The sequence below is a fragment of the Pinus tabuliformis genome, chromosome 8, assembly GCF_031772625.1.
Source record: "Pinus tabuliformis cultivar Carrire ecotype Pingquan chromosome 8, CPIR1, whole genome shotgun sequence".
NCBI classification, from domain to species: Eukaryota; Viridiplantae; Streptophyta; class Pinopsida; order Pinales; family Pinaceae; genus Pinus; species Pinus tabuliformis.
In genome coordinates, this window is record NC_142294.1 from 10,466,912 (window position 1) to 10,487,500 (window position 20,589).

The 20,589-nt window shown below is 40.7% G+C and overlaps 1 protein-coding gene and 1 pseudogene across 1 annotated transcript; both read left to right on the forward strand.

Moving 5' to 3' along the window:
• The first annotated feature begins 17,580 nt into the window (after positions 1–17,580).
• On the forward strand, positions 17,581–19,721 carry LOC149233911 (tropinone reductase homolog At5g06060 pseudogene; annotated as a pseudogene).
• Positions 18,248–19,400, forward strand: LOC149233912 (putative cytosolic iron-sulfur protein assembly protein 1). The gene is made up of 2 exons (XM_089460976.1): positions 18,248–18,511; positions 18,786–19,400. Exons 1-2 carry the CDS (start codon positions 18,248–18,250, stop codon positions 19,398–19,400), a joined length of 879 nt encoding a protein of 292 aa, XP_089317102.1.
• Positions 19,722–20,589: the final 868 nt, after the last annotated feature.

Genomic DNA, 20,589 nt, shown 5'->3' on the forward strand with positions numbered 1-20,589 from the left:
TGATTTGGACCATATTGCGGGCAATGAAAACCTTATTCAAGACTTCTCACATCTAGATTTGCAGCCCCCGAATGCCATTGATTGCCAAGTTGTAGATGAAGACTCGGAAGTTGGCACATATGATCAAATGATACAAGACGATTCCATACCATTTTGTTTTGAATCATTTCATTTTCTGAAGGGAAAACTACAAAGTATATCTTCAAATGAGCAGCCTGTAGAAAGTCATGCAATCTTATCGGAACCAATAGAAAATGGCTTGCATTAGTCTTTTTTGGCATTATGATTCAGGTTTGGCACTATGGCATAGGTGTTGTACTTGATGGCAACTCACTCAAGTGGCAAAACCCTATTCTGGCTCTCAAAATGATGAAAAATAAGGGGTTCGCAGGTACACCGTTCAAAAGGTGCGGACCCGCAGGCACGCCGTTCACCAAGTGCAGTCATGTCCGCAGGTTATCCAAACAGAAGGTGCGGACCCCAGTCCACTCACTCCATTGCAGAGAAAGCGTGCACACATGGGAATTCTTATGTCTGGCCCATGGTATTTAGCCCGACGTTCATGATCCTATGGTTTTGGCTCGTGGTATAGGATCTAAATTATTGAACCCCGGTTTGGATCCCTTGTATTGGTTTTCGATGGTTTTGTCCCATGGTGTGAATAAGGGCTTTCCTATAAAAAGGAAAGGAGATCTCTTGGCTAGTCACTTGTGAAATTTGAATATCTTAAGATCTGAAATTTTGGGTGATCAGTTTTAAAAGCTAGATCTAAATCAAGGTGAAATTTAAGGTGAATCTATTGATAGGTCGTGATCTCTCGGGCGCATGATCATGTAGGAATTTACAGGGTAAGTTCCTCATAAAGAACACCAAAAGGACACTGCTCACAACCAGATCACAGATCAATACACCAGTATTTTTGATGTGGTTAAAACCCTCAAAGAGGGAAACAGTCCATGGCCTGAGCCAACGCGGCCACTTCAGGCAATTTATTAATCAAAGAATGAAAATTTGCATAAGCTTCTCTCATGCACGGATTACACTACAAATGACCCTCCATGCGCTTTAAATAGAATTCATGGACCAATTGGGTGTCAAGCCACGGATCAAGTGTCGGTAATACCGAGGAGAGAATGAACCGTCGGATCACTACATATCGTGACCGTCAGATTGTAAGTTACAAAATGTACAACGGTAAAGAAACACACTTTACCTGACTCTATACCTAACTCTACACTAGACCAAGTTGAACTTAACTATATCCTATGTGTCGGAATATCCTAACATCCCCCCTTAAGAACAACTTGGGATAGGATTGAAGGATTTACAAATATGACACAATAGGAGAAGGAAGGAGGCACTAGAGCCTATCCCCCCTTAGTGACAACTTCCTGAACTCCAACCATAAATCGAAGTTTAGTGAACTTCGCCTCTGTGAGAGCCTTTGTGAAGATGTCTGCAACTTGATCATCTGTTGAACAATATTGCACTTCAAGAACATGGTCGTGAATGAGCTTTCTGATGAAGTGCATGTGCAGTTCAATGTGTTTGCTGCGCTGATGTTGGACTGGATCTTTGCATAGCTGAATGGCACTTTGATTATCACACCAAAGTGTAGTCGGATGCTGCTGCTGAAAGCCAAATTCTGACAGGATCTGACGAAGCCACAAGGCTTCCTTACTAGCTTCTACGGCACCACGATACTCTGCTTCTGCTGATGAAAGAGAAATGGCAGCTTGTTTCTTACAAGCCCATGTAATAGGACCTGAACCAAGAGTGAATACATAACCGGCAGTAGACTTCCGATCATCAAGGTCACCAGCCCAATCGGAATCAGTGAAACCAACGAATAGAGGAGATGCTTTGGCATTGTAACGAATGCCAAACTGAACTGTACCTCGAACATAACGAAGTATTCTTTTAGCTGCTTTCCAATGAATTTCACGGGGGTTTTGCATGAACCAAGCAACAAGGCCAACAGCAAAGGAAAGGTCAGGACGAGTATGGGTTAGATACAAAAGTTTTCCTACAAGTTGACGGTATAAGGTAGCATCAACTTCAGGAGAAGTACAAGTGACTGAGAGTTTGACTCCAGACTGAAAGGGAGAAGGGGCAGGCTTACAGTCTTCCATGTGAAAATGACATAGAATATCACAAGCATACTTGGACTGGGAAAGGGAAATACCCTCCTTGGATTGCAAGACTTGAAGACCGAGAAAATAGTGTAAGTGTCCTAAGTCTGTCATTTCAAATTTCCTTTTGAGGCTAGACTTCACATGGTTTATAAGGTTGGGATCACTACCAGTAAGGATAAGATCATCAACATAAAGAACAAGGATGATAAGAGAGTTGCCCACTTTCTTGGTGTAGACAGTATTGTCAGAATGACACCTAGAAAAGCCAGATTCTAAAAGAAAGCTATCCATTTTGGCATACCAAGGAGCTTGCTTGAGACCATAAAGGGATTTCTTAAGTCGACAAACAAGGCTGGAGTCTGTTTGTGTGAAGCCAATGGGTTGTTCCATATAGATTTCTTCATGCAAGTCCCCATGCAAGAAGGCAGATTTAACATCCATCTTATGGACTTCCCATTTGAAAGAGGCAACAAGGGAAAGAACAAGGCGGATAGAGTTCATTTTGGCAACAGGGGAGAAGGTTTCAGTGTAGTCAATGCCTTCAACCTGTGAAAAGCCCTTAGAAACAAGACGAGCTTTATGTTTATCAACTATCCCATCTGGTCCATACTTGGTTCTATAAACCCATTTGCATCTAACAAGTTTTCGTCCCTTTGGTAAAGGAACAAGATCCCATGTATCATTTGCCAATAATGAATGATATTATTCATTCATAGCTGCTTCCCAATCTGGATAGCCTGAAGCTTCTGCAAAGGTGTCAGGATCATAATTTACGGGAGCTTGAGCCAGTAAAGAAGAGGCTCTCTCGAACTGAGAACATGTGCGTCACTGATCTGTAGGATCACCGGCAAGATCACCTGCTGCATCTCGAGTAGCACGAACCCATTTTGGAAGCTCAGGAGCTAAAGGAGGATCCTGAGATGGTGGGGGAGGATTGTCATCCTCACTTTCATCATCTGAAGAAGAAATGTTTTCAAAGGTAGAAGAGATAGGAAGAGGTGGCACATCCGCCGGACTAGGCTCGCAGGCCGATATATTTTCATCAAATTTTACATCTCTTCTAATGATAACATTTTTGGACTTAAATGGAATAAGTCTATAGCCTTTGACATCTTCAGAATATCCAAAAAAAGTACATTTTTCACTCTTAGGTTCCAAAGCTTTATGCTTTTCATTTGGAATATGGGCCCACGCTTCACTTCCAAAAACACGAAAGTGACTTACATTTGGTTTGATTGAGCTCCATGCTTCTTCTGGAGTGATATTCTTTAAAGACTTAGTAGGAGTGCGATTTATTATGTAATTTGCACAGTTAATTGCTTCTGCCCAAAAACTAAGACCAAGTCCTTTAGATTGTAGCATACAATTAGCCATTTCCTTTAAGGTGCGATTCTTCCTTTCAGCTACACCATTTTGTTGTGGAGTATATGGAACAGTATGTTGCATTTGAATTCCATTCTCAGTGCAATAGTTGATGAATGTGTTTTTAACATATTCTCTGCCATTATCAGATCTTAACTTAAGAATTTGATGTCCAGATTGTTTTTCAACCAAGGCCTTGAAGGCCAAAAAAGTGTTAAATACTTCACTCTTGAGTTTTAAGAAGTATACCCAAGTGCGTCTGGAGAAATCATCAATGAAAGTTAAGAAATACTTGCAACCAGACAATGACACAACTGGAAGTGGACCACATAAATCACTATGCACAAGCTGTAAAGGGCCTGAGGTGTGCCAAGAGGCACGTTTTTCAAAACTGTCCCGATGATGTTTTCCGAGTACACATCCGGAACAAACACCATCTCTGCAAGATACCATAGGAAGACCTGTCACCATATTTTCTTTACATAGATGCTGAAGGGAGCGATAGTTTAAGTGACCAAATCGCTCATGCCAAAGTTTGCTCACTTCATCGTTATGAGCAACAAATACTGAGGGAAGATTTGATGACCCAAAGTTGTGAAACTTATACAACCTTGTAGAATCATCAGCAATGCCAGTAGCCAAAATTTGTTTAGGATCTTTTAATTCCTTGATTACAACATCATGAGGTGAAAATTCAACGATTTTACCTTCACCTAAATGAGTTATCTGATATATAGATAGAAGGTTGCAGGATAAGGTTGGAACACATAATACATCATTAAACTGACCATTGTCTAGATGAACAGTTCCAGTCCCTACAACATTAAGAGATCTATCATCACCAACATATATATTTTTGGTGTTACAATCATTTAAAGAAGAAAACATGGCTTTGTTTTTGGCCATGTGATAAGAAGCTCCAGAATCAATGAGCCACTCATGAGAATGAGAAGAAGAAGATACATTTAATGCATAGCCAGACCGAGATGCTTGACAACCACATGCAGAAAGTGCCATTCCTGAAGATGAAGTTGAAGTTGAAGATTGCCCCAAATGGATGTTATGCTTCTTCATTGCTGCTTCCAAGGCTTCCATCTTTTTAAAGCATTTTGATTCTAAGTGGCCATCTCGATTACAAAAATTGCAATGTCTATCAGTCTTCTTCCCTTTGCTTTTATTTATCTTATCATTTTGTTGAAATGATTTTTCATTTTGGGGCTGAAATTGCTTAGGACCCTTGTTTGGTTTAGGACCATTCTTTTTAGGATATGACTTCTTAGGATTCTTTGAATTTGGTTGCTGCTGGGCGGCTAACGCTTTCTTGGAAGAGTTTCCCAGATTAAGAAGACCAAGGTGTAAGAGTTTTTCTTGTTCTCTTATTAAAGAATCACAAAAAGAGTCAAAGGAAGGGGGCTTGTAGTCTTTTCCTTGAGAAATGAAGGCTTCTCTTGTAGAATGGAAGGTGGAAACAAATACAGAGTAGGCTGGTCCCAACTTAGTAAGGATGGAATAAATAAGGTTACTATCTTCTTTCTTAACCTTAACACCTTCCAAAAGATATCTAAGGGTCTTGAACTTAGACAAGAAATCTTCAATGCAAGAAAAATTATTAGGGTCCAATGTAAGCAACTCATTTTCAAGTTGATGGGCTCTAATTTCATTTTTAATCCCAAAAACTTTATTGATTTGTTCCATTGCTTCATGAGGAGTTTCAAGTTCTGGAATATGGAATCTAAGATCTGGAGAAATAGACATCCCTATCAAACCACGTGCTTGATCTTGTCTATTTTCCCATTTAGCAGCCTTGTCTTCATCTTTCGGTTTCCTTTCTCGGCCTATGGCTATTCGGTAGAGACCTTTACTTCTATGTAAATCCTCCATGTAGGACAACCATTGGAAGTAGTTGGTGCTGTCAAGGGTAACTTGGTATTGACTTTCCATTTCAACAGAAACTCAAGCTGAAGATGCTGAAAGTAAGTGTTCCAATGGATAGATCTTGAAAAATTAGGCTGGTTTAAAAAACAACGGCTCTGAAAAAGGCTTCCGGATGAAGAAGTTATGGCTTTTTGAAAAAAAGTTGTTGAAGTTGTCGACGAAGTGCGGGAATGTGCGGAAATGAAAAGGTCCGCCCCCACAAAATGGAGACTTGAACCCAAGACCTCTACTCTCTTAAAATAGCTTTGAACCAATTGATCTATACAAAAAATTTGAGAGAGAGAGAGAGAGAGAGGGGGGGGGGGGGGGGGGCTTTGGGTTGCATGCTTGCTTTGAGAAAGCTTTTTTTCCCTACAAAACAAAAAACACAAAACCCAACACGGACATGCAAAGAAAATGAACCTTGCGGCTCGAAGTTAGCTTTACCCAAAAAACTAAATATTTTCAAAAATTGAACCTTGCAGCTCAAAGTTAGCTTTAGCCGAAAAACTAAATATTTTTCTCAATGTTTCTGATTTTCCGAGATCACACTAAGGTGCAGGGAAAAGAGCATACGCATGAGAAAAATCCTTCCTTTCTGTTTCTGATTTGCCCAGATCACACAGAGTCGCAGGGCAAAGAGCATACGCAGAAATGAAAGGTATAGATCCGGTTAAAAAAAAGCTAAATAAACCGAAACCGAAATAAGCAGAGAGAAAATAACAGTAAACTGCAAATAAACATTGTATACCTCCAGATCTTAAAAATGACGCAGCTAGGGCTACCAGAAACCTTTTCGCGTGAAACGAAAGGGGTTCCTCACTGGAACAGATGCTCCGAACACAACAGAGCAGTCCTCTCGGCCCGAAAGCAGTCAGAAACAACAGATCTAGGAAACGGCAGTCGGATGCAGTTCTACCGGCTTCAGATTTGGATCACCAACGGACACGGCCCTCAACGTGGCTCTGATACCATGTAGGAATTTACAGGGTAAGCTCCTCAGAAAGAACACCAAAAGGACACCGCTCACAACCAAATCACATATCAATACACCAGTATTTTTGACGTGGTTAAAACCCTCAAAGAGGGAAACAGTCCACGACCTGAGCCAACGTGGCCACTTCAGGCAATTTATTAATCAAAGAATGAAAATTTACATAAGCTTCTCTCATGCACGGATTACACTACAAATGACCCTCCATGCGCTTTAAATAGAATTCATGGACCAATCGGGTATCAAGCCACGGATCAAGTGTCGGTAATACCGAGGAGAGAATGAACCGTCAGATCACTACATATCGTGACCGTCGGATTGTAAGTTACAAAATGTACAACGATAAAGAAACACACTTTACCTGACTCTATACCTAACTCTACACTAGACCAAGTTGAACTTAACTATATCCTATGTGTCAGAATATCCTAACAGATCAGATCTGTGGATTTGACTGTCTGTGGAAAATTGGAGGACTGTTAATTTGGCTCTATTCAGAGGTCCGCAAGCGATCCATAGTGCAGGTGCGGGGGTCCGCAGCGCAGCAGAAGGCGCAGGTGTGGGGGTCCACAGCGAAGCAGAAGGCACTGGTGCAAGGTACGTAGTGCAGTAGAAGGCATAGTGTGGAGGTACGCAAAGGACCAGAAGGACCAGGTGCGGAGGTATGCTGTCAGGCAGACAGTGCAGGTGCGGATCTAAGCAGAGGTACGCAGTGCAGTAGAAGGAGTAGGTGCGGAGGCACACAGAGCAGAAGAAGGGGCAGGTGCAGATCTGCGCAGTTTAGACACAGAAGAGCTGCGGATATTCGCAGGTTTCTATTGGTGAAGTTTCAGACTTTTCTTGAAATATTTGTTGGCTGTCTTTTATCTATTGCTGAAGAGTTCTAGGTTTAGATTACTGGTATTGTTGTTCTGGTTACTGCATTCTGAGAAGTTATTGGTTGATTCATTGGTTGATTGAAAAGGGAGATTGGTTGATTCACATGTACTTGATGATTATTTGATGTTCATGGATCCAGTTTGAAAATTTATGAAAAGTGGTCCTTGGAAGAAAAGAAGTAGGTCAGCACCTACGTACTAGTAGAGTAGCTAGTACAAGAGCTAAGGGGGTTGTAGCTCCCTTCCAGGAGAGACTGGAAAATGAGAGAGGGTTGTAGCTCTCAGTAGGTTGCAGCTTGCATACTGGTAAAGGACTGCACCAGTACAAAATCATTGTAAAAGAAGTTTCTAATTGAAAGAAGATAGAGACATATTGCAGCAGGTGGTTTTCGCCCACATTGGGTTTCCACCTTATATCTGGTGTTCTTTGGTGTGATTATCTATTTTTCTTGTTCTTGATCATTATTATATGGTACTGAGATACAATCTAATGATCAATATCTGAAGAATAAATCAAAGTATAAATCTGGAATATATATTGAAAAGAATTTGATAATACTGATTCACCCCCCCCCCCCCAAGTATTATTTCCAACAATTGGTATCAGAGCAGGTCCTTCTAAAGAAGCTTGATCGCTTGAAGGAAGATCCATCATCATGAGCAACTACGAGAGAGAAGCATCTATCAGGCCACTAATTTTTGATGGGACAAACTTCGTATATTGGACGGTAAGAGTTACTACCTATCTTCAATCTCTTGGTACAGAAGTCTGGGACATCATAGACATAGGGTACACTTTTCCATCAGCAACTCCTACAGATCCGGCTGAGAAGAAGAAATATGAAATAAATGCAAAGGTTGTCAATACTCTACTAGGATGTCTATCTCAATCAGAATTCATGAAGGTTATGCAGTATAAATTCGCAAAAGAAATATGGGACAAGATTGTTCTGAGCTATGAAGGAGATGATCAGGTAAAATGAGAAAAACTTCAAACCCTCAGAATTCAGTATGAAAATCTCAGAATGCACAACAATGAAAGTGTGGCTAACTATTTCCTTCATGTAGATGAGATTGTTAATTGTATGAAAAATTTGGGTGAAGAAATAAAAGAGGCTGTTGTGGTTGAAAAGGTTCTAAGATCTTTGTCCCCCTAGGTTTGAATCTAAAGTTTTTGCAATAGAAGAAAAGGAGAATCTACGAAACCTTATCATGTCACAGCTGGACGGAATTCTGACTGCTTATGAAATGAGGAAAGGAGGACCATCAAACAGGAGAGAAGCTGCCTTCAAGGCTTTCGACAAAGGAGATTACTATGAGTCAGGACACGTGTCATAAGAAGAAGAAGAATCAAATTTTGTCAAAAACCTTCAACGGGGTGTTGGACGATTCCGAGGTAAGTTACCTTTCAAATGCTTTGCTTGTGGAAGAGTCGGTCACTATGCTACCAAATGTCCTCATAAGGATAAGATTGACAAGGGGAAGGAACCTGTTAGATGGAACAAGAAACAGAATGCAAATAAGAAAAGCTATTACACTCATGAAGATAGTGATGGACTTTCAAATAGTGACGAAGATGAACAAGGTAATAATTTTAAACTTTTAATGGATTTTGAAGATGATGATTATATGGATGATGTAGATGAAGAAGGTCTTTATGAAGAGTTTTCTAATCTCAAAATTTGTTTAGAAGAGAAAAATGTGATTATTGATTCTCTGCAATGTCAACTGGCTGAAAGGGAAAAACATCACGAAAAATTGGAATGTGGAATTGTTAGTCTTAGAAAAGAGATTGAGAAAACAAAAGCTCTTAATCTTAAATTTGTTAAAGGATCTGAAACTCTGGATGAGATTATCAATGTGCAGCATTCTCCACTAATCAAGACAGGTCTGGGATATAATGGAGAAGCATCTCAATCATCCACCTCCAAAAGTTATCTTGATGCAGCAAGGAGGAGCGAGCAAAGGCCTAATAGAAATCATCAAGTAAATCAGGGACAGTTTACCTCAAGAACGAGCAAAGACTATCAAGAAAATCAGGGGCAAGCTACCTTAAGGACAAACAGAAGCTACAACTAGCCACAGGTGAAATCTTCCCAAGTTGCCTCAATAATGGATGTTAGTAGAAACTACAATCGGTTGGATAATCGCAGGAGTTTCTTCAATGGACAATGTTTCTCTTGCCATAACTTTGGTCACAAAGCAGCTCAATGTGTTGCCTATAAGACAATCATGACTAGAGAAGCTCAAAAACAAAGAAGTATGACTGTAATCATGAAAAGAACCTATAACAACTTTTCCACCCTTGAAAGTGAAATTGAATGTTCTATTTGTAATAACTTTGGTCATGAAGAGTCTGAATGCAGGAGCAGGTTTCGGAAGACAACTCAGAAGGAAAAAACCTCAAATGCCAGAACATGGAGAATGAAGGAACCGAAACCAGAAAGATGTGGGATAGCTTTATATGTAGAAGCATAGGAAAATCAATGGTACATCGACAGTGGATGTTCAAAGCATATGACAGGTGATAAAGAAAAAACTTCAATCATATAGTGCTTTAGAAAAAGGAAAGAAAGTTTCTTTTGGAAATGATACCTCTGCAGTCATAAAAGGAAAAGGCACTGTACAGTTGAAAGAGAAAGTCAAGGCTGGAAATGTTTTGTATGTTGATGGATTGAAGCAAAATCTACTAAGTGTCAGTCAGATGTGCGATCAAGGAACTGAGGTAATATTTCGATCAAATGGATGTAGTGTTCGTGATCTTGATACAGGAAAAACAGTGATCAAAGGCATAAGAACTTCAAATAATTTATACATATTTGAAGAAGGACAACGACAATGCTATTTGAGCAAGAATTATGAACACTGGTTATGGCACTGGAGGTTGGGGTATCTAAGCTTTCACAGATAAGGAAAGCATGCAAATACCAGGCACTTCGTGGTCTTCCAGATGTCAGAATTCCAGACAATACAATATGAAAATCATGTCAGTTTGGTAAGCAAACCAGAACTAACTTCCATGAGAAGGAAGGATCAGCTAGCAAGCCTCTTGAACTAGTCCATACTGATGTATGTGGTCCATTTAGGGAAAGGTCACCTCGAGGAGAAGAATACTTTATATTATTCATTGATGACTTCTCCAGGATGGTTTGGATAGGACTTATGAAGCACAAAGACGAAGCCTTCGAAAAATTAAAATCTTTCAAAGCCTTGGTTGAAAACGAATCAGATCACAAAATTAAGTGCCTCAGGTCTGATAGAGGTGGGGAGTTTACCTCAAATGATTTTTTCGATTTTTGTGAAGAACATGGAATAAGAAGGGAATTCTCTACAACTAGGACTCCTCAGCAAAATGGAGTAGTGTATAGGATGAACATAACGGTTCAACAAATGGCTCGTGCAATGCTTAACGAATCTGGAACTCCTGCAACCTTCTGGGGTGAAGCTGCATTTGCTGCGGTCATTATTCTCAACAAAACAAATGTCCGGGTGAACAACACTCAAACTCCTCATGAGCTCTGGTATGGTGAGACTCCTTTGGTAAAACATTTCAAAATATTTGGAAGAAAATGTTATATTAAGAATAATGATGAACATCTTGGCAAGTTTGAACCTAGAGCAGATGAAGGGATTCTCCTTGGTTATTCTCCTCACAGCAAAGCATATAAGTGTTACAACAAAAGAATTGGAAGAATAGTTGACAGCATTGATGTAGTGGTTGATGAAGAAGGAAACATTCCTAGGCAAGTAAATTATGAAAATATCGAAGAGGATGAAGATCATCCTTCAGATCAGACTAATGATGAAGAAGAACCTCAAGAGGCACCAAAAGAACAGATAAGGACAGAAGAGAAGACTCCATCCAGTTATGTTCAAAAGAATCATCCAGAATCTCAAATCTTGGGGCAAAAGGAGGTAGGCATACAAACAAGAAGAACAATTGCAGAAGCTTCAAGCTATTTGGAATTACTCTCCTCCACTGAACCACAAAATGTAAGAGAGACATGCAAAGATGAATGTTGGGTCAAGGCAATGGATGAAGAACTTGAGCAGATCGAAAAGAACAACACTTGGGAGTTGGTTCCTAGACCAAAAGATAAGAATGTCATAGGGACAAAATGGATCTTCAAAAATAAGTTGAATGAAAATGGGGAAGTAATTAGAAACAAGGCCAGACTTGTTTGTAAAGGGTATGCTTAACAAGAAGGAATAGACTTTGAAGAAACTTTTTCTCCCATTGCTAGACTTGAGGTCATCCGAATGTTCCTTGCTCTCTCAAGCTTTCAGAAGTTCAAAGTATTTCAAATGGACGTGAAATCAGCCTTTCTGAATGGAGACTTAAAAGAAGAGGTGTACATTGAGCAACCAGATGGTTTCATTCTTGGGAATGATCCAAATCTTGTATGCAGACTAAAAAAGGCTCTTCATGGTCTTAAACAAGCTCCAAGGGCTTGGTACTATCGTTTGGACAAATATCTTCATCAACAAGGATTTTCAAAGGGATCAGCAGATAACAATCTTTATATAAAAATTGAAAATGACAAATTGATAATACTTGTTGTGTATGTAGATGATATTATCTTTGGCAGCAATGAAGAAACTATGAGTCAAAGCTTTGCCTTGGTGATGCAGAAAGAATTCGAAATGTCATTACTTGGAGAGCTGACATATTTTCTTTGGCTACAAATCCAACAAAATGAAGGCAGTATCTTTTTGTCTCAAACCAAATACCTAAAGTTTATCTTGAAGAAGTATGGCATGGAAGATTCAAAACCAGTATGTACCCCTATGGTTACAGGATGCAGCCTCAGTGCAAATGATGAATCAGTAGTAGTGCATCAACCAACCTATAGATCCATGATTGGAAGTCTAATTTATTTGATAGGTACCCGACCAGACATCATGCATGCAGTGGGAATAGTTGGAAGATTTCAAGCAAATCCCAAGGAAACTCATCTTCAGGAAGTTAAGAGAATCTTCAAGTACCTTCAAGGAACTCAAAACTATGGATTATGGTATCCTAGAGATACAGATCTCACACTTCATGCTTATACAGATGCAGATTTGGCCGGAAGCGTGGATGACAGGAAGAGCACAAGTGGTGGTGCATTCTTTATGGGTTCTAGATTAGTATCTTGGTTCAGCAAGAAATAAAGTTCGATTGCTTTATCTACAGCTGAAGTAGAATATGTGGCTGCTGCATCTTGCTGCACTCAACTCCTTTGGATGATGCAGACCTTGCAGGATTTCCAAATCACTTGTACCCCACCTATCTCTATCCTATGTGATAATACAAGTGCTATCAACATTTCAAAGAACCCAGTCATGCATTCAAAGACCAAGCATATACCTATCAAATATCATTTTCTTCAGGAACAAGTGCTTGAACAAAAGGTCAAGTTGGAGTGTGTTCCTTCTAAGGAACAAGTTGCTGATATAGTCACCAAACCATTGCCCAGGGAGACCTTTGAATACCTCAGGCAAAAGCTAGGGGTAGTTCATGCATCATCTTGTTGTTGAATATCATATGTTCCAGAGATTGTTGGTCGTACGTGAGTTTCATATGGGGTATACGCGTACATTTGTTGGGTTATGGATTGGTCGAAGATCGAATGGCACAGGTTCAAGGGGAGCATATATTCTTCTAATAATTGATTGTTGGCATTATGGTAGAAGATCTTGGAGGAGAAAGTATAGAAGGATAACATGGATGCTGATCTGAATATTGCTGCTAATATGTCTCTATCTCTCTTGTCAAGGTCATGTATGGTGTATAGTATATTATGGTTCTTCTTGAAGAATTTTTCTTTTGCAGATCTGGTCTATAGTCAGGGGGAGCTCATTAAGAAATTTCAGCAGGCACTCAGGGGGAGTATGGATCGCAAAGGAAGAGAATATCTTGGTCCACCCTTTGCCCTTGACGTTAAAGGAGGAGAATGACTTTGAGGATCTTGGGGTTGCCATCAAGTCCAAAGGGGGAGACAGTTGGCATTATGATTCAGGTTTAGCACTATGGCACAGGTGTTGTACTTGATGGCAACTCACTCAAGTGGCAAAACCCTGTTTTGGCTCTCAAAATGATGAAAAATAAGGGGTTCGCAGGTACACCATTCAAAAAGTGCGGACTCGCAGGCACGCCGTTCACCAAGTGCGGTCATGTCCACAGGTTATCCGAATAGAAGGTGCGGACCCCAGTCCACTCACTCCAATGCAGAGAAAGCGCGCACACATGGGAATTCTTATGTCTAGCTCATGGTATTTAGCCCGACGTTCATGATCCTATGGTTTTGTCCCGTGGTATAGGATATAAATTATTGAACCCCGATTTGGATCCCTTGTATTGGTTTTCGATGGTTTTGTCCCATGGTGTGAATAAGGGCTTGCCTATAAAAAGGAAAGGAGATCTCTTGGCTAGTCACTTGTGAAATTTGAATATCTTAAGATCTGAAATTTTGGGTGATCGGTTTTAAAAGCTAGATCTAAATCAAGGTGAAATTTAAGGCAAATCTATTGATAGGTCATGATCTCTCGGGCGCATGATCAGATCTATGGATTTGACTGTCTGTGGCACATTTGAGGACTATTAATTTGGATCTATTCAGAGGTCCACAGGCGATCCACAGCGCAGGTGCGGGGGTCCACAGTGCAGCAGAAGGTGCAGGTGTCGGGGTCCGCAGCAAAGCAGAAGGCGCTGGTGCGAGGTACGCAGTGCAGCAAAAGGCACAGTACGGAGGTATGCAAAGGAACAGAAGGACCAAGTGCGGAGGTACGCTTTCAGGCAGACAGTGCAGGTGTGGATCTGAGTAGAGGTACGCAGTGTAGCAGAAGGAGTAGGTGCAGAGGTACGCAGAGCAGAAGAAGGACCAGGTGCGGATCTGCGCAGTTTAGACACAGAAGAGCTGCAGATATTCGCAGGTTTCCATTGGTGAAGTTCTGGACTTTTCTTGAAATATTTGTTGGTTGTCTTTTATCTATTGCTGAAGAGTTCTGGGTTTAGATTACTGGTATTGTTGTTCTGGTTATTGCATTCTAAGAAGTTATTGGTTGATTGAAAAAGGAGATTGGTTGATTCACATGTATTTGATGATTATTTGATGTTCATGGATCCAGTTTGAAAATTTATGAAAAGTGGTCCTTGGAAGAAAAGAAGTAGGTCAGCACCTACGTACTAGTAGATTAGCTAGTACAAGAGCTAAGGGGGTTGCAACTCCCTTCCAAGAGAGACTGGAAAATGGGAGAGGGTTGTGTTAGCGCTTGAAATTTCACCTCAGGCTGAGAAAGGTAAACCTCAAGGCAACATCAAACCATTTAGCCTCGTAGCTAGCCCTACGGGGCAGGAGAAGGCTCTCTCCGGTCTATCTCGTAAAATATCCAATAGATGAGATGACCAATAGGGTAACACTGATTTTGGGCTAGTAAACTGATCAAAAAGGTTGATTTGGGGTTTTTATGGTTTTTTGGTGGCAAATTGAGGAGAGGGCAATTTTGGGTGCGGGGATTGGACACAGTTTCTGCAGGGGGTTCCTTGGGGCGAGGTAGGAGACAACGTTGATGCCTTTAACTGAGGTGAATGGTCAGGAATGAAAGATGAGGAGCTAAAGAGAGCAAAGAATCAATTTGAATTCTCTTTAGACAGAAGAAAACATTGAAATTAAACAAACTTAAAAGCAGAGCATGGCAAGCATGAATTCTTACTTTAACACTTCATTTGTTTAATGTGCAGAAGTAAAATAAAGGAAATGAACCACATAAAAAGCTTACAAGAAAATTGAGAAACACACCATCAACAGATGAGTCCACAAGAATCCAAAAGAGGACTGCAAAACCCTGGTCTTCCTTAGCCAAAAATTGCAGAGATACAGTGAAATAATACAATGATAGCTTCTCCCTCAAGAGTCCAACCTTCCAACCCCTGAAAATGATTAAGAAAATACATAATATAGGCAAGCCAACCTCTTCCCTTGCCTCTAGGGGTCGAGATCATCCTTCTAGGAGCTGTTTCAACTAATTCTAAATTGAGCACTAAAATCTAGGCAGTCAAAACAACTTGCCTCTATAAGCTAGGAAACCAATTCATTCATTTAATATTTACCCTTTTCATGAATGAATCTTCTAGAAACGTTACATAAGAGTAAAAGTGTCTAAGAAGTACAATAATTACATCAGAGATAATCATAATTCACCCCAAAAAGTCAAACTGGGTCAAACTGCGTTTTTCTGAGCTGTACAATGCATTTTGGAGAAGTTTGCCTGACGGGTCGCGCGCCTTTGGAGCCACTTTTGGGGTGCTTGCAGGTGTCCAAATTGGGCAAGAGTAGGCTTGTTGGAAAGGTCCATGAGTCGAATTTCCAACCCAACTGGAATTTTTGAATTCGGAGTTCATTTGCCCTGTCAAAAATCAAATCTCCCAAGACTACTTTCTGCAGTTCAAAAAAGTGGCAGAAAGTCATTTTTTGCTAGTTTTTTGACTTTCTGGAGGCCCAAAACTTCACCAAATCTCAAGTCCATCCATGAGCATGTGTAAATTTGCATGAAAAATCTGGAAATGCTGAGTTTTTTTCAAATGGAGTTGCCATGATGAAGGGTCACGCGGGGGGTGAGACCCGTTAATGGGAAAAACCTGCAAATTGCACAAAAAATTCACAAATGACAAAATTTTCTCCAAATTTCTTGAAATTTGGGCTGGGAGTCCCAAATCAAGTACCATGCTCAGTCAAAGAGGCTTTGGCCAAAATTTGGAGTGGATCGGGCATTTTCCTTCGTTTTTGTGCTTTGGCCAACCGTCCTTGGAGCACCTTCGTTCTCGCCGGTATTTTTGACATTTCTTTAAAACCATGACACCTGTGCAAAACGTGAAGGAGGTTTTTCTTCTTTGGCATGTTTTGGACAAAAACCTCTCTCAGTTTTGCAAAATTCATCTTTGATTGCTCTGAAACATCATTTGAGTGAAACTTGTCCCGATGTGTGAAACAAGGAATTTTGTCGAAATGGAGCGAAATGAAGGGGATAGGGGGCTTCTAAATTCTCGGGGAAATTTTTGGGAGTGGGGAGGGATGTTAGGAAGCAGGGGAAAGTGGAACCTCAGAGTTTGAATGAGGGGAAGGGGTCCAAAAGGGCAAAACACAGGCCCAACCTAGAAAATTGCCAGGTTGTAGCTAGAAACTAGGGTTTGTGCAAAAATGAGGAATTTGGGGGATCTAAGGGATGGGAAGCATTTGATAGGGTATTTTAAGGATAGGGGAAGGTGTATGAACATATGGATACAAGTTTTTCCGGTGATTTGACCATCCAAGAGAAATTGCCTTCAAAACCCTAGGAGAGGGAAATGACCTTGCCTAGGCACAACTGAAGCATGAATAAGCTGTAGAATGACCCTATGGAACTTGACATGATGATGAAAACCCTCTGAATGATGATAGACTCAGCTAAATGGTGACATGAATTGGAATTTTGACAACTTTAAGCCCAAAAGCACAATGGAGACTTTTACTTGCAAATGAAGACCTTTAAAAAATACAATCATGATCTTCTTGAACTATTGCAAGCAATAATTTTTCATGATGGAGGGCCTACCTTGCAAAATTTGGCAATTTGTGGCTCCTTGGTGAATTTTCAGGCGGTTTTACAAAGAGGGCGCTGACGGGTCGCGCGCCTCACCCAACGGGTCGCGCGCCTCTGACGGGTCGCGCCCGTTATAATTTTGCACTGGCGGAGGGTGCCTGACGGGTCGCGCGCCTCTGACGGGTCGCGCGCCTGGTGTTATCACTGAAAAGTCTGTTGCCAAAAATTTTTTAGCCTAGCTTAAAGTCAGGGTGTTTTCGCAGCGCATAAATCCGTTAGCAGTTTCGCAGCGCCATCTGTTTTAGTGATTTTGTAGCGAAAACACTGACCTTGCACTGGCTGCGCTGCGAAATTGGGAAATGACAGATATTTAAAGTGAATTGATGGAAACACTGCAGGAAACGAGGTTTGTCAAGCTGTTATATGTGGGCTTGTACTCCATTGAAGGGGAACATTCCAGTGGTAATTTTGCTTTGCGCTCACAGCTGTTGTGGCAGGTTCTCATGATCACCAACGAAGGTCCATCAAAACTCTGTTTCATACTCAAGTCTCAAAACTGTGGTCCTTTTTGAAATCAATGCTCGATCAAAATCGGTTATGAGAAGGCTTCTGTTATTCCAAGTTATCATTGCCTTGTGTCAGTTGAAGGGTTTTACGAGTGGAAAAAGGATGGAGCGAAGAAGCAACCATTCTATATACATTTTCAAGATAAATGAACAAAGGATTTCCACTGTTAATGACATGTTCGCGTACAGAGAAGGATTTTAATGAATGTTTGACTCAGTGGAAGGAATCTGGGCTGCAGTTTGATGGTACAGTCTGTGTTTTATCATCTCGTTCAGCACAAGAGGAGCTGATTGAAAGATGTTTTTCGTTTTGCAATGGGAAACTCAATATGTTGATTAATAATGTCGGTACAAATATGAGGATTTCTCATTTCTTATGTCTACCAACTTTGAATCAGCTTATCATATATCTCAGCTGTCACATCCTCTACTAAAAGCATCAAAAAAGGGGAAGCATTGTTTTCATTTCATCGGTTGTTGGTGTTGTAGCTATTCTCTGGTACCATATATGCAGCCAGCAAAGGAGCAATGAGCCAACTCACAAAAAATCTTGCATGTGAGTGGACAAGTGACAACATACGTGTTAACTGTGTGGCACCATGGCATACCAAGACATCACTCGTGGAGAAGCTCTTGGAAGACAAAGAGTTTGTGTTACTTGATCGTACTCCTTTAAAGCGTCTTGCTGAGCCTCATGAAGTTTCATCCCTTGTAGCTTTTCTTTGTCTACCTGCAGCTCTTTATGACACATGGCAAGTTTCTGAAGGAGGAATATTCTTTACATTTACTATTTTGACTACACGTTCCTCTAAGGCATTGGCGTGGCTTCATGATTGAATGCCTGTTATATTGGGGACAGAGGGAGAAATTGATGCTTGGTGGAATGATCACGTTTACCCTGAAAAATGCGGGTTTCCTGGAATATGTGAGATTTTTACGGAGTTAGTTCGCCAAACAAGGAAATTCCAAGGGCGCAGAGGATTTTTCGAGTATGAGCATGTATCAGAGCAGGACAGTCTACGAAAGGATTGTTGTGTCCCGGTACCAGCATTCAAGAGGAGTCGTGAAGGGCCCCATGTTCATACAACTAATGAAGTTGCTGTACATTATTGTGAGACAAGATGTCATTCTTGTGGCTAATTTTGCCGACTTCTGATCGATCACCCTGGTTCGCATAACACAGTGCATGGCAATATGAGAAATGCTAAATTCATTTCAGAATCAGAGGAGATTGATATTGTTGACAGAAAGTATGCATGGGGAAAACGGGATTGGCAGAAATGTGCAATATACATTGCAAAAATAAAAAAAAACAAGGCAGGGGCCACATTCGTTTGGACCGTGCCCATAAAACTGCACCAGCAAGTTTTGATGCAACTACTGCAATCTGGAAAATGTTGGTGGTGAATTTGAATGCATTGCCTCCTTAGAGGGCCATGAGAATGAAGTCAAAAGTGTTTCTTGGAGCACGTCTGGTATGCTACTTGCCACATGTGGTCGTGATAAGTCTGTCTGGATTTGGGATGTTCAACCAGGGAATGAGTTTGAGTGTGTTTCAGTACTGCAAGGTCATACACAGGATGTCAAGATGGTCCAGTGGCACCCTAATCGTGACATTTTGGTCTCTGCTAGTTATGATAATTCTATCAAGGTTTGGGCAGAGGATGGAGATGGTGATGACTGGGCATGCATGCAAACATTGGGAAATTCTGTCAGTGGCCATACATCAACAGTGTGGGCGGTATCTTTTAATTCTTCCGGAGACAGAATGGTCTCCTGCAGCGATGACTTAACGTTGATGGTTTGGGATACAAGCATAAACCCAGCGGAGAGAAGTGGAAATGGTGGGCCCTGGAAACATCTTTGTACCATTTCTGGATATCATGATCGAACAATATTCTCAGTTCACTGGTCAAGGAGCGGTCTTATTGCTAGTGGAGCATCCGATGATTGTATCAGGCTCTTTAGTGAGAGCACTGATGATTCTTAGTTGCTGCAGTTACAATGTTACAAAAAGCACCCTATAAAGACTCAAGTCAGAATTTTCATGTGACTGGGATGCAATAATGAAAATGAAGTTAAATTGGAGCACCTTGCCAAATAGTGGTGACTGGAATGTACTCTTTGAACGGTTTCCTTTCTGCTCTAGTTATGATTTTTTCATTCAAATCCATGTTACAGCTTCAGATGAAGATGATTTTCAGAGTTGGAGAGGGTGGTTTGAATCACGTTTCCGTCATCTTCTCTTGAAGTTTGAAAAGCTTCCAGCATACTGTGATCCAAATCCATACCCATATTTTGACAAGAATCTAAAGGAAGCCACCAACAGGGTAATTTTTCCATAATGACCAATAGCAACAGCTGCAACCAGTGGGTTTGTCTACGATGGCAGTATCCTTCAAATGGTGAACCGTGAAGCCTAGCAAACAGCAGCTATTCAATCTTGTGAGGAATTTAGAGGAAGACTGTGTTTTTTTTAAATCACACAGCAGTTTCGTAGCGCGCTACGAAACTGCTGTAAGTGATGTTTTTCAATGCAGAATAAACAGTTTGACCGGGAATGTTAGAAGAGAGACACTTGTACATCAATACAGCCTACAGCTCATCTGGAGACATGGTGTTTGGTAGCAGAGTTCCATACTTTGAGTTATTAAAGAATTGGGAACATGCTGCTACATTTTCGGAGAATGTTGGAAGACAGGGACCGTGAAAACAGGGCACACATCTTCACCAACTAATGAGTCATCTGCACAGCTAGAATCCAAGGCAGCTCGTTCAGTGAATCCCTCTCCAATATATTTCGGCCACTACAGAAAGTGTACAGGTGTCAAAGCTCAAGAAAGGCAACATGCACACAAGGAGATGGAGTTAAAGTTTCAATGTAATTAGGACTCTATGTATTTACAGCACAATGCTTTATGTATTTAATAAGTTTGTTTAAAAATAGATAGGATTAGTTAATGATAGGCCATCGAGCTCCCCTCATGCTGGAGGAGGAGACTCAAGTAGTTTTAGTTTTGTTTTCCTATATATAGGAGAAACTCTGATGTAAGAGGGGTTGGAGATTTATGAAAAAACAGAGTTTTTATATTGGCTAATGTAAAAGACTTTTGGCAGTAATAGAAAGATTACTTTTTCTTCCCAAGATTCATCTTGTGTTCAAAGGCTCAGAATATATG

What these genes read in the sequence shown, in the direction of transcription:
- LOC149233912 (XM_089460976.1), top strand. Translation starts at nt 18,248, where the DNA reads ATGCCTGTTATATTGGGGACAGAGGGAGAAATTGATGCTTGGTGGAAT. An exon ending in ATACAACTAATGAAGTTGCT is followed by an intron (nt 18,512 to 18,785) that starts GTACATTATTGT and finishes AAGTTTTGATGC; the next exon opens with AACTACTGCAATCTGGAAAA.